Here is a 13,090-nt window from a genome sequence, read left to right as displayed (position 1 = left end):
GTAAAATGACGCGTGGTCAGGTGCACTAATGGCCATCTTGAGGTAGTACAAAGTGACTTCCATTGACATCATACCAGTTTTTTGTTGTCTATGGTGAGCAGTATTTTCCCTGCTATTTTTCCTTTTTCAATATTCGAATAGTAAGATGTGCCGACAGACAGCTTCAAAATATCAGTACACTCTGCTTTAACGATTCAGAGACGCTGCTGTCAGTCATTTAAAAGGTTTCCATAAGAAATAAGTCATTACTGCAGCAAAGCTAAGCAGCAAAATCTGTGGTTATAAACTAGACAGGACAGCGGAAACAGAGTTAAACTTAAAGCTTCTGCAATAACAGATTTTTTACTCTGATGGAGCTCAAGTTTAATCGGGAGGACAGCTGCTTCCCTTGGAATCATTCCACTGAGTTGGCCTGAACTGTGATTGTGGGACCTTTTGATGTGTAAAGAAGTCAGAGCATTTATCAACGTAAGATCCTGACTGATTCTGTTGAAGAGTCAGAAGGTCTAAACAATCAACGAAGTTAAGCTACACAATGCACATGCCAGCTCTCCTAATTAAGAGCTGCACCTATCCTCTCCGCTGCTTGAGCATAGCTGCAGGTAACATAATTACTACGTTCCTCATTAAAGACGTATGTCCCCATCCGCATCCCATCCACTATTAATAGGATTTTTATGACCCAGCTCGCCTGATCACCACATCACAATTACACACAGAGGGATGTGCAGCAGCGCTCCTCCTCCTCCAATAAATATCAGTGCATTTGGAATTGTTGATGGGACAGGCGATTGAGAAATAGCAAGGTCCAGCAGCCAAGTACCACTTACCTGACCCACATCGAAGATGAGTGCAGCTGTTTAAAAGAGCTTTAAATAATGGCTCTTAAAGGCAATGGGAGATGACACTTGCTTAAGTTATGCCCCAAAACACCTATGAATAATCAAGAGTCAAAATATAACCTTTTTGCACCTTGCATCTTACTTCGCACCCAGATTATCTGCCGTTTAACTGGCAAAGGGGAGATCAACACACCTTACATGTACTCGTGCCATGGACAGTAGACCACGGCCATAGATCGATTAAATAGGGCCTGCATTGTTTTTGAGTTATGTTCCTTGTCACTTAGATTAGATTAGATTCTTAAAATAAAGCTTACAGACAGTCCATATATCTTTAAAGTTTCAGTATTCTTAAGATGAAATAGTTGGTACAACATGTCATCAAACAATGTCTTGAAGGTCTTAAAGTACTTGCTGCCTGTTTGGAAGGGCTTACCATGAAGATGGAGAAAACAGAGTCCTCATGGCTCCATTACTTTGCCTTCTAGATCCCTTTCCAGACCTTGCTCTTTTTTGCATGTCTTGTATAAATTCAATGCACTTTACGATATAGATAAGGTCCTACATCTTCTGACAGTCTCTCATCTTGGTTATACATGTGAAAAAGAGGTGGAAATAGTGAAGAATGAAAATAATATGAGGGTCAATCATCAACTCTTCGAAAGTGTTACACAAGTGACATTTCACATGTGATTTAAATCATATCATGTGTTTTATGACACATCTATGACATGAAATACAAACAAATAAATCACTCAACTCCTGCAAGCAAAGTGCATTGGGGAAAATTCAACTTTTTGCCTTGGAAGCCAGAGGTATTACATGATAAATCTACCTTACACTCACTATACTGGGAAATGTTCTTAATCTGAGAAAGATTTAAACTCAAGGTCTAAATGTTTACTTAGAGCATTTACTGAATCGGGAATGGGCAGAACTCCAAAATATTTTATACTCAAAGTTTTGAAGTTCATTCATTTACTAAGCCACTGGCTGAAAACAAAAGTACAGAGTACTGAAGAATTAAAGGTTTGAGACTAAAAGTATTAATTAAGCTTGGTGGCTGATGCTGAGGTATCAATATGTTGGCCCAAACTGTGATGATCAATCTCAATCTAAAAATAAATAAAATACCTGTTATGAAATGTGTAATATCTAGATGGGATCAGATGAGGTACGACTGTTTTGTACAGCAAGTATGACTGCCCCCTGACTGCATCATCAACCCACGTCATAGTACTCCACTTCCGTGTTTTGGTATAGTTGCTTTGACACCTGATATGAACAGTACAGATGAACCGTACTCGATACCGCCTTTTCAACGATACATTTGTGTTCACATTAATCAAATGAACTGTACTTTGGGTTCAAGTGATCCAGACCCGGGTCCCTGAGGAGACATTTGAATTATGTAATAAACATTCAAAATAGGCCAAGTGCCTTTCTCCCTCAACGAGAACTCTAGCAGCAGTTTGAAGAGACAATTCGTCCCGCACAAGAAGTGGGTGTTATACCTACCAAACAAGTCATCCCTGGCCAGGGCGTAGAGGATGCGTGAGGCTCCGATGAGGTTGCTCATGGCAGCAGAAAGAGTGGAGGAGTACACACCGACTGTGACAAAGGGATGCCAGATGTTGATGTCTCTTAGGAAACTATAATCACTCTGAAGCAGGACTCTGTGAAGGTTTGGAGAACACAATTCAACAAATTACTTAAATAAACATGCATGGAAAATTTGTATTGCTTTCGCTATGGACAGATCACCTGTCAGCAGAGTCAAAGCTTAGGGTTATATACTTGATTGATCTCTTTCTCATTTCTGATCCTGTTATTCATGATATAACCTCTTAATTTTTACGCTCAAAGTGCACCAGATTGATGCATTTAACTTTAAAATGTGTCCTGTAGGACACACTGCATCCGTGTATATATTTAAAATCTATATTTAAATCTTTATTTTTTCATTTTTACTTCTACTTTTTTTACACTCATTGTGGATAGAGAGTAACAGAATTTCAATTCTCTGTATGTCTTGCACATATTGCAGCATTGACAATAAAGCCAACTTTGAACTTTGAACTTTGAACTTTGAGATAATTAGCAGTAATCGCAACCATAGTAGTATTTGACTTTAATTTGACTTAATTCCAAGGTCAAGAATTACCTTTCATTCTTAATTTTTAAGGCAACGCACAGAGGAAGTCAATTTGGTGATGCGAGTCCACATGTCAACAATTGACTTAATTCATTCTGCTGATGAAGAGCATTTGTTACAGTCTTAAGCTCCAGAAAAATCTGCTAGTTATTCGAATACATCCATGTGAAAACATAAATGGCTGCACCAAATTTCTTGCCAATCCATCCAACTGTCACAATATCTTACTCACAAAAAAAACAAATGTCAACCTCATGATGACCGAAGAAATAAGTTTCATGTCATCACCAAATTCTGGGGGATTCACCCTAGGGACCATAAATAATCTGTACCAACTACGACTAACTTGTGTGGCAAACCATCAAAAAATTGGACCACAGTGGTGGACTGACCACCTAGAAACACACTGCCATCTCTGCAGCCGTGATTAAAAATTAATTCTGGCCTCTAAATTTTTACTGAATTTTTATACTCACACTGTACTCATATTTTCATATCCAAGAATAGATATGGGTGTCTGTCTCATAAATCAAGTAGAGGTAGAGCTCTCATCAGAGGGCAGAAGAACAGCTTACATTATATTTTGGACACTATTAATTTCTGGAGGATACTTTAACTTTCAGGACATGCTGTTTGTGACTATAGGATGGCAACACTGATAAAGTGAATAAAGAATGGCACAAATAAAGCCAAAATCTTATGTCTACTACTTCCACATACCACAGCACTGCAGAGGAAACAATCGCCTCTAGATTCATACACAGATAAACTCTAAGTTCTATTATATTCATATCAGGACATCAAAATCAAGTGGTCTGAGAAGGTTGTGTGTCATTTTAAACTCATTTGTTCTGGGGGGGGAAACGTGTCCAATGAAAAAGAACAAGATTGAAGAGGAAGTGATGATTACTCTGCCAGCGTGCTTAATGATGAGATCTTGGAATAAGGACTCAGTCCAGCGGGGAGGTACGTGTACGTGTGTGTGCTCAGGAGATGCTGCACTAGACACGGAGAAAGAGAGATCAGAGAGTACGAAAAAACCCACAGCAGGGTCTGCGTGATTGCGACCTGCCCCCCACCTCTTTCCAATACAACACAGCAAGAGACTGGAGAATTAGAGTGCCAAGTGTTTCTCTCTCTCCCTCTCTCTCTCTCTCTCTTCCTCTCCCTTGATCCATCTCAATCTCTCTTTGTTTCACTACACACCCACCACACAATCCATCTATTCCCCTCCCTCATCGCCTCCATCTCCCTCATCATGATGTTTTTAAAACCACTCAAGGGTTTTTTTTTTTCATAGTTTTCTGTCTCACTTCTCCCCCACTCATTTCATTTCTACTAGTGTCACTGGCCATTCTTTCTCTCGCTCCCTCACTCCGTTCATTTCCCTCTCTGTCTTTATTTCTCTTGTAATTAAGAGTCTCGCCACGTTTTCTTTCAGGTCCAGTGATTTTAATACTTATTATCATGGCCCTGTTAAGTATTGTTCACTCCATCCAAAGATCTGAGAACACTATTATTTCACAAGGAGCCCGAGAGGCAGGCAGCGTGCACGCACATACACTCGCGCACGCATGCGTGCGCACACACACACACACAGTTTGCATTAACACAAATCAAATAAACAAAGGTTCTTGGAGAAGTTAACATCACCCTGGAAATTAGGAAATGCCAACTACTTTATTTATTTGGCGTGACTGTGTGTGTGTGTGTGTATGCACGTGTGTGTGTGTGTGTGTGTGCGCGCGCACATGCAGGCGCTGCAGTAAAAAGTTTATGAACCACTGCTTTAATCAGACTCACTGACATATTCACAACACCACAAAAAAAAAAAAAAAACTGTTGAGTGTTCTCATACACAGGAACACATAGAGACCAGAGTCTCAGTATGCTTTGTTGCATAAAAAAAGAGAACTGTCCTAAAAAAACTAATAAATAAAAAAGGTGCTAAGCATGATGAGGAATTAAAAGTTGTGTGTGAGAGGTGAGTGATGATGTGGGTCAAAAATTATGGGCTGATTATTAATTTCTTTGACGTGCAGCAGAACCAAATAAATCTTGAAAAGCTTGACATTTCCAAACTGGCTCTCAAAAACAAAGCCGCTGCGAACAGGGTGACAGTGATGACAAATGGTGTGTGTATTTATGTGCGAGTGTGCGTGTGTGTATGCATGTGTGTCTGAAAGAGAGAGAGTGAGAGAGAGAGAGAGGGAGTTTGTTGTTCATGTGTGGGGTCATGATAGAAGGAACAACTACATGTATTCTGTGTTTTATAATTTCTTCTAATGCTGTGTATTCATTGCCAAGGGAATACTGCTCACATGTGACTCTCTCTGCATGTTTGTGTGTTTGTGTGTGTGTGTGTGTGTGTGTGTGTGTGTGTGTGTGTGTGTGTGTGTGTGTGTGTGTGTGTGTGTGTGGCCTGGATAGTAATTATTGATCAGATCATCCAGCTGAAATGAGCTCTGCCATCCAAATAAAGAGGGGAACAAAAGCGCGAGGGAGCGAGTGACAGATTAAAGGAGCTCGTTTAGAGACGAGGAGGAAACAAAGCTAAAAGGACTAAAAGGAGCCCGCAGAGATCGTTGGGCCGATTGTTCTCGCTCCTCCCGGCCCACTCCATCCTTTAGCTCATTTGTTTATCACGTTTATTCATGCCCTCATTTGTGCATTCATGCGTATTCATCTTTTAATCCATCATTTCATGTGTTTGTGCGTCTGATAATTCACCAGCGCTTCGGTTGAACATTATGGATTAATTATCCTCGACGTTTTGAAATGGGAGGGAAAAAAGTGAGCGTGTGTGTTGAGGTGTACGGTGTAATGACACAGGTGTAAGAATTCTCACCACAAACACAGTCGCCTCAGCTCTCAGAGGGCGAGGTCAGTCCTCATCAGCACTAACATAACGATTGTGGATCATCTAGTTTAATGATCCTGAGAAAAAAGGCTTAAGTCGGATCATAGTTATTGAGATGGCCCCGAATTATGGCTAACATCACTGTAATGCTCAAAACGCCATTATGTGACCATTTGTGTCTCTGCAATATGGACCTGATGGCCTTGTTAGTCAATATTGTGACTCTCTCTACAATTCAAAAGGTTATTCCCTCTTATGAGTCTCTCCATCAACATGAAGAGGATATTATTTATATATCATCGCATTTTTCTTTCGTTTGTCCTTCTTCCAGCGACTTCACAAACAGGGATGCGTGGATACAGAACTGATGTTATTTTTAGCTGAATGCCAATTACAGTCAATGTTTCTGCTCTTGTAATCAAACAACTCAGATGTTAACTAATTTAGCTGGCCCAAAATATGGATTTCACCTGGAGCTGCTGTCAGTATTAACAGTGAAATTAATTACTTCGTATAATGTAAAAAAGGTCACTCGTAGTGACAAACCAGCTGGAATTTACTGGCCAGTTTTGTACTTCTGTGGTGCTTTTCGCCTATTTTAGATCATTGTTTTGGATTCAAGCCCAAATACAGTCAGACATCTATAAGCGAAAGAAACAACAGTAAAAGGAGAGTTAAATATTGGATTTTCATTTGTCAGGTGGATATAAACGCAACACCAAATTAATGCTAATGTTGCTTTGCATTGCTTTGTCAGTCAGTATTGTTTTCAATACAGCACGCTGCTTCTGTCCTTTATCCTCTATCATCTGCACAGGGACAGGGATTTACTGATGAACTCAGAACAACAAACTCACATGGCCACACAGTTTGTATAAAACAGGGAGGTCTTGATTCTTTGTCTTATTTCCCTGTGTTGTTTATAGGCCTACATCTGTCATTACATTATTAGTAATAAAAAAAAAAATGCTACAATCATTATATCTCATCCATTTCTCCTCAGGCAGATTTTAACCACAAATCTCTGAAACCATTTAATTCAATTGTTAATGAAAACTTCTGTATTTTTAATAATTTAATAATATAATTTAATTAGATTTAATAATTTTATAATAATAAAATAATAATTTTAATAGTTTAGAGGGTTCCTTGTAAAACATACAGCATGACAGTAGTTCTCTCAGAATTTCTTTCCAATCCAAGCAAAATTGGAATTTGTACATAACTGATATTGAATCGAACTGAATTAAGTAAAATCAAATGGGAAACAGAATCAAATTGGGACATTGTGAATGGAATCAAATCAATTTTAGAAATCACTGGCAATACCCAGCTCTACAGAATTATCTTTGACAAGTACAGACAAGTTACAACTGAATGTTGTTCTGTCATTACATTATGCATGGATTTAATTTCAATGGCCCTTTTACGGACCTTTACAAAGGTCAAAATAAGTCATACAATTGCTGAATTATTGTTTATTTTCCTTGTGTCTTAAATGGAAAAATACACTATGTCCTCTTTGTAAAGGTGCACTTTTGTCTTAATCAAATCTGAAATGAAAGTGTCAGATATTATAGTAATAATATAAGTATTAAGGAATAACATGACATGAAAAGGTGACGATCTAATGGTTCAATTTTCCACCATGCCAGTTGGGAAAAAAACAGAGAACTCTTTCTTCCAGCAGTGCCAGTGTCAACATTTTCAGAGCACACTTTAAAAAGTCTCAACACTGACAGCCTGAACATGTGGATGTCATTTCACAAAAGACCTGCGTTACCTTTACAGAGTCCGTGTCTGGTCCGGTGTGCTTTGAATAAGCTTCGGCCTCTTAGACACGACTGAATCGACTGCATAGCAACAAATGCACCGGCACAGAACTACAACCTTTTACTGGTGGGATTTAGTGTCGGTATTTAGCCCCACTTCACCTTGACCTTGGAGGTACCTGGTGTGTAGCCATGGTACACAAGGGGCGAGGAAAAGATAAAGACAAATAAAGAAGCAGCAGAAGGAGAAGGAGGCCGGCGGAAAGTAAAAGGGAGGCAGAGAGGGGTTGTAAGAGCCAGAGAGAGAGAGGGGGAGAGGGAGAGTTAAGTGCTCTCAGGGGAGCAGACTGTGGTTAAGGATTATTAAATGGGATCAATAACTAACAAGGCCTCTGCGAACGCATGCACGAATGCGCACACACACACACGCACACACACACACACACACACACACACACACACACACACACACACACACACACACACACACACACACACACACACACACACACACACACTTCCGCCCTTCCTCCTTCTCTCTCCTCCCTCGCTTGTTTTCCACCCGCCTTCCCTTCTCTCCCAACTCTTCGCATGTACTCCGCAGAGTTTCTGGGCCCGGTCTCATATTCAAAAATGTTTATCACAGTATTTTCCAGATATTGTCATCTTGTTTAACGGCTGCTCTCAATTTCCCTGTATCCAATTTTCTTCCACTCTATTCAGTCACTCTTTGTGCCAATTTCCAGACACTTTTTTGTATTACACCATCATTTACCCACGATGCTTGTAACAGGGAATAGACTGAAGCAGGACAGCAATATTGACAGGCATTTTATTTCCTGGTATTTAGGGTAAATCAGCTCAGTTGATAATTTCATTACACACTGTCTGCCTGGAAAACCTTGGTGCCACTCCCTGATAGCAGTGGCTGCACAAGCATGACACTGTGCCCTCCCACATCTAAAACTGCTGAGGAATGCCCGGGAACATGACAAGGAGCACAAGGCGTCGACCTGGCTTCCAAATGTCCCAGATCAAGCATCGGTGGAACATCCATGAACAAATCTGATCCAAGACAACCCCACTGTGTATCAGACCTGGCTCTGACCCACTGAGGCATGAAAACAGGGCCTCTGAGGGTTTCCTGTGGTGGCAGCCACCAGCGCATTGGCAGCAGATCCTCTGAAGACTTTAAGTTGTAAGGTAGGGCCTTGGTGGACTGGACTCTTTAGGGCAGATCCCAAACATCAATCGGACTGGGATCTGTGTAAATTGGAGATCTTTGTCACAATCTTGACAATGACTATGACCAAGACCTCAGGGCTGTTCCCATGACGGCGTGTACTCTGGTCCGCAAAGGTAATCGGAGTGACTACTGTCATCCACTTCCACATGTATGCCAGGACCCAGTGTTTCCCAGCAGCACATCGCATTGTGATGAGGTGATTAATGTAATTCACTTAAAGTGGTCAGCCACAGCAATTAAGCCACTGACAGGTTAAGTCTCCAGTGATATGCCAAACACAGGCATAACGACACTCATCTATTTCATGGGTGCAGCGTTTTTTTAAAATCCAAATGAGATCAACAGTTGGCATTAAAACAAATAGGCTTACTGACTGATGAATGTGCCAGAGCTCTATTTTTTACATGGAAAAGTTAAATGGCATATTTAGCTAATGTTGTGCATCAGAGTGCTTGCACAGTGTCTCATTGGTTTACTAAATTTACCTTGAGATTCTTTTGTCAACAAATGTTTCAAGGTTAAAATTGCACTTTAAATCTTACTTTAATCATCATTTCGCTGTGAAAGTCATCAAGGGTTCAAATTACAATAGTAAAAACTGTAATTGTCATTTATATTGAACTGTGGATCATTAACCAAGAAATATGTTTCATTTCTTTCTAAAGACAGATTAAGGAAACCTTGAATGAGAAAGTACAGAAGACCACAAGTAACATCAAGACTTCTGCTCTTCGCTCATTAATGCTTGTGTGGAATCGGATCAAAATGTTCAAGTAGAGCTTCTTATATCTGACAGGTGAGGTATTCATCAATTATAATAAAGTACCTGATATCTTTCATGGACTACACAAAGCACCTGCCAGCCCATTTAAAATGTTCAAAAAAGCCTGACATCAAAACAGCTGTCACTTTCCTTCTCCCTTCTCTCCCACTGTTGCTCTCCATCCCTGCATCTCTCTCTTCAATCCCAGCTGCTTTTAATACAGACTGGACATGCTGTTAAAGACTTGGCCTGCATTTCCACCATTGTTACCATCCTAAAAACAAACAGAGGGGAGAGAGGTGGTGAAAGTGAGTGGAATCTCTGCAGTGGAGAGATATGGGGTGAGTAACAAAAGGAGGCAACATGGCTGTGTGGATGGATGGATGAATGATAGACACGGAGAGGGGGTAGAAAGGAGAAAGGGAAGCCAGGAATGCTGCTGTGGGGTGATAGTGCCAAGATGAAAAAAGGAGGGAGAGGAGAAAAGGAGGGAGTGAGGGTGAGGGGAGAAGGGATGCTGGACTTGTTGCCTTACAATGGCCAGAGTCTGGACATGGAGGAGCAGAAAGCCTGAGAATGAGGAGGAGTGATGAATGAGAGTGTGTGGTCAGACACAAGGGTCCTGAATCTTTTCTGCCAAAAAAGGAAAAAAAAGAATGAGCCATGAAGTTCATCGACTACATAAAAACCATGTTCACGCTTACTCTGCCTTTGCACCTCCAAAATAAAGTGAAAAGAAGTGACACGAGTAGTGTGACTGTCCTTACAGTGGTCTCTAATGGTTTAAAAAAAACAGAGCCTGCTTCTTTGACTTTTTCCTGGCCAAGGCTAAAACAAATGAGGAGCTTTACATTTGAGAAAAACATGTATTAGCTGAGTGAAAGCAAATAAGTGAGGAGAGTCCAGGAACTCACTCACATGATATAGCTCCTGCACGTATCTCCAAACCCCATAAAACCCCAGCTTGTTTTTTTTACACATAGGTTTTTAAAACAAAAGGGATATATCATTTTAATTTGTGAGCTGTAGGGTTGATAGCAGGCCAGCTGTTACCACGGGTTTTACAGTACCTTCATTTTTAGCATACAGACGTGAGAGTGAAATGATGGATTCTCTCATTTATAAATAGGCAGAAAGCAAAAAAGTGTATTTCAGCCTTGAGTGGCACCACACAGGTCCCCTTTATAAAGATATAAGTAAAACATTGAATAATGACGCTCAACGTGCTTTAGCGGATTGTGCAAGTAAGCAGTGCATACTTCTGGAACAAATTTGCCAGAAGACATCAATATGCTTTTGGTGTCTGGAGATTTGCACATGTCTTTTGCTGTGTTTGACTAAGCAGTCCACTAAGGCAAATTTAGATGCTCTGTTTCAACAACTTTAGGCTGAAAAAAAGTACATGCAGGCTGAAACTGATCTATGCTGTTCCATCAGGAGATGCAGTGACTTAAACCAGCAGTGTGTAAGAATGAGTGGAGAAAAAGTCTGCTAGCTGCTAGGCTAATTAATGCTATGTAAAGTTCCACAGGCTTAAGTTAATGATGGGGACTAATGGTGACTAATAATGTCTCCTAGGCACTTGCTGTATTTTTACCTTCTGTTAAATGTTGTCGTTGTTCAGCCATGTTTTAGTGTGTTAGTGGAGCCAATGGAAAGTAAACTTTACTGCACCTTAGTGGTTAAAATAATGCACATTTTTCCAATTTTTTGCTGTTCATTTCTTTTATGCCTCTTCTGACTGATTGTGATAAACTGGCAGATGAAATCGACTCATGTCGATTGCTTAACCAAGTCGAAATTGTACCAACTTTATGATATCAGCAAACATTGCATTTTTGTCCAAAGAAACAATATCATATCTTGATGACGATGGTGATTTGCAACATTAACAATCACGTCTATAAACTATGGCTAAGAAACTTTGATCCCTTTTCACATTGGAAAAGAGGTAAAGGTTGTTGAGTCATGGGGTCTAAAGCAGTACAGAAGATGCTGAAAGAGTAAAAAGTGAATAAAAGTCTGTGATTGAAAAGGCAACCAGAGTGGGGTGGGGAAAAGGACAAAATATAGAAAAAGAAAACAGGAACTAAAACAGACAGTGTGTGGGTGACAAGACAAGAGACACGGCAGAAATATATAGAATATTTTTTGGGGAGATTGGAGAGACAAAAGAAAAGTGCTATGATGAAAAACGGGGGCTTTTCTGGAAAAGCGAGAGGAATTAGATGCAGTGTGTGCGTGAAGGGGGTGAGCAGAAGTGAGATGAGAGACAGAGGCACTTCGGGGGGTGCGGATTGCACACACACTGACGAGGCTGCATGTCAGAGATAGCACAACAAAAGGAGGCCCAGCAGATTCAAATTAATATAATTATCAAGTCCGTTATTAATACAAAAGCTTTCTATAGCGCAGGGCGGATTAGCCCACGGGTCACAGACGCACAGTGCTGTGGAAGCACATGTGTGCATGGTATGAGCACCCGCTCTCGCTCTCTCTCTCTCTATGTCTCTCTCACTCTCTCAAACACACACACACACACACAAAATGCAGTCAATCAAGCCAAGACAAAACTCCCCCGCACACACGAAACAAGTTAGCTAATATTCAGGCATGAAACCAGTAATTAAAGAACAAAAACCTATAGAGCAACAGAATGAGCCCTCGCACTAACACTGTTAAGATTTAAGTTCCAAGTCCACACACACACGCACACACACACTATCAAAAGAGCTTGATAAAGTAGGGACAGGGCAATCTGTCATGGTTGGCTAGCTGGTCACATGAGGTTAATAGATTCCCCCTCTGTCTCACATCCCCTCGGCCTTCATCGCCATCATCAGCGGGCCCTCTCGTCATAGTGGCATATCATCAGCGATAATCTCAAAAACAGACAAAATATGGGGTCGCTCTATTAACAGTGACCTGGAAACCAGTCGCACGGCTTTCACATCCAAATGAGCTTCATTTTCTTTGCAGCGCTAATAGCTGTGAAGCAGAAAATGCGCTCATACGACTGTTAAAAACCAAAAACACACACACTCAGTATTGTCAGTGCATCTGCATAGTCAATCACACAGTCACGGGGATACCGCTGTGAAGTGGGTGTAAAATCCAAATAGACACTGAATTATGTAGCTGGGATGATTCTGAAAACATGAAGAGTGTATTTGTATTTCTAAAATGTTGGGAAATTCTGTGACTCACACAACAAAAAACAAAAAACAAAAAAAATCACCCAACAAAGCCATCAGCCAATGATTCTCCGGGAACAATATGAGCAGTGAGACAAGCCACATACAGGGTATAATGGAGGAGTAATAGTTGTTGAGGTATGTCATGTAACAGGTCATGTTAAAACTAAGTCTGAACTGGCTGATGCTTTCAGCCCGGGGTTAAACAACCTCATACCTCGTTATAATGAGCGCTCACTGACATCCCTCCTGTGTACC

General features: G+C 40.6%; 1 protein-coding gene across 1 annotated transcript in view; it reads right to left on the bottom strand.

The window, feature by feature from the left end:
• Positions 1-13,090, bottom strand: part of zgc:153039 (uncharacterized protein LOC767698 homolog) — a 65,332-nt gene that overhangs the window by 33,324 nt on the left and 18,918 nt on the right. The window contains exon 7 of the mRNA XM_037074739.1: positions 2,361-2,518. Within this exon, the coding sequence (XP_036930634.1) occupies positions 2,361-2,518 (158 nt within the window). The remainder of the gene's footprint in view (positions 1-2,360; positions 2,519-13,090) is intronic.

This window comes from Acanthopagrus latus, chromosome 2 (assembly GCF_904848185.1).
Source record: "Acanthopagrus latus isolate v.2019 chromosome 2, fAcaLat1.1, whole genome shotgun sequence".
NCBI classification, from domain to species: domain Eukaryota; kingdom Metazoa; phylum Chordata; class Actinopteri; order Spariformes; family Sparidae; genus Acanthopagrus; species Acanthopagrus latus.
Note: the sequence above shows the minus strand (reverse complement) of the source record. Positions and strands in the feature narration are given on the sequence as shown.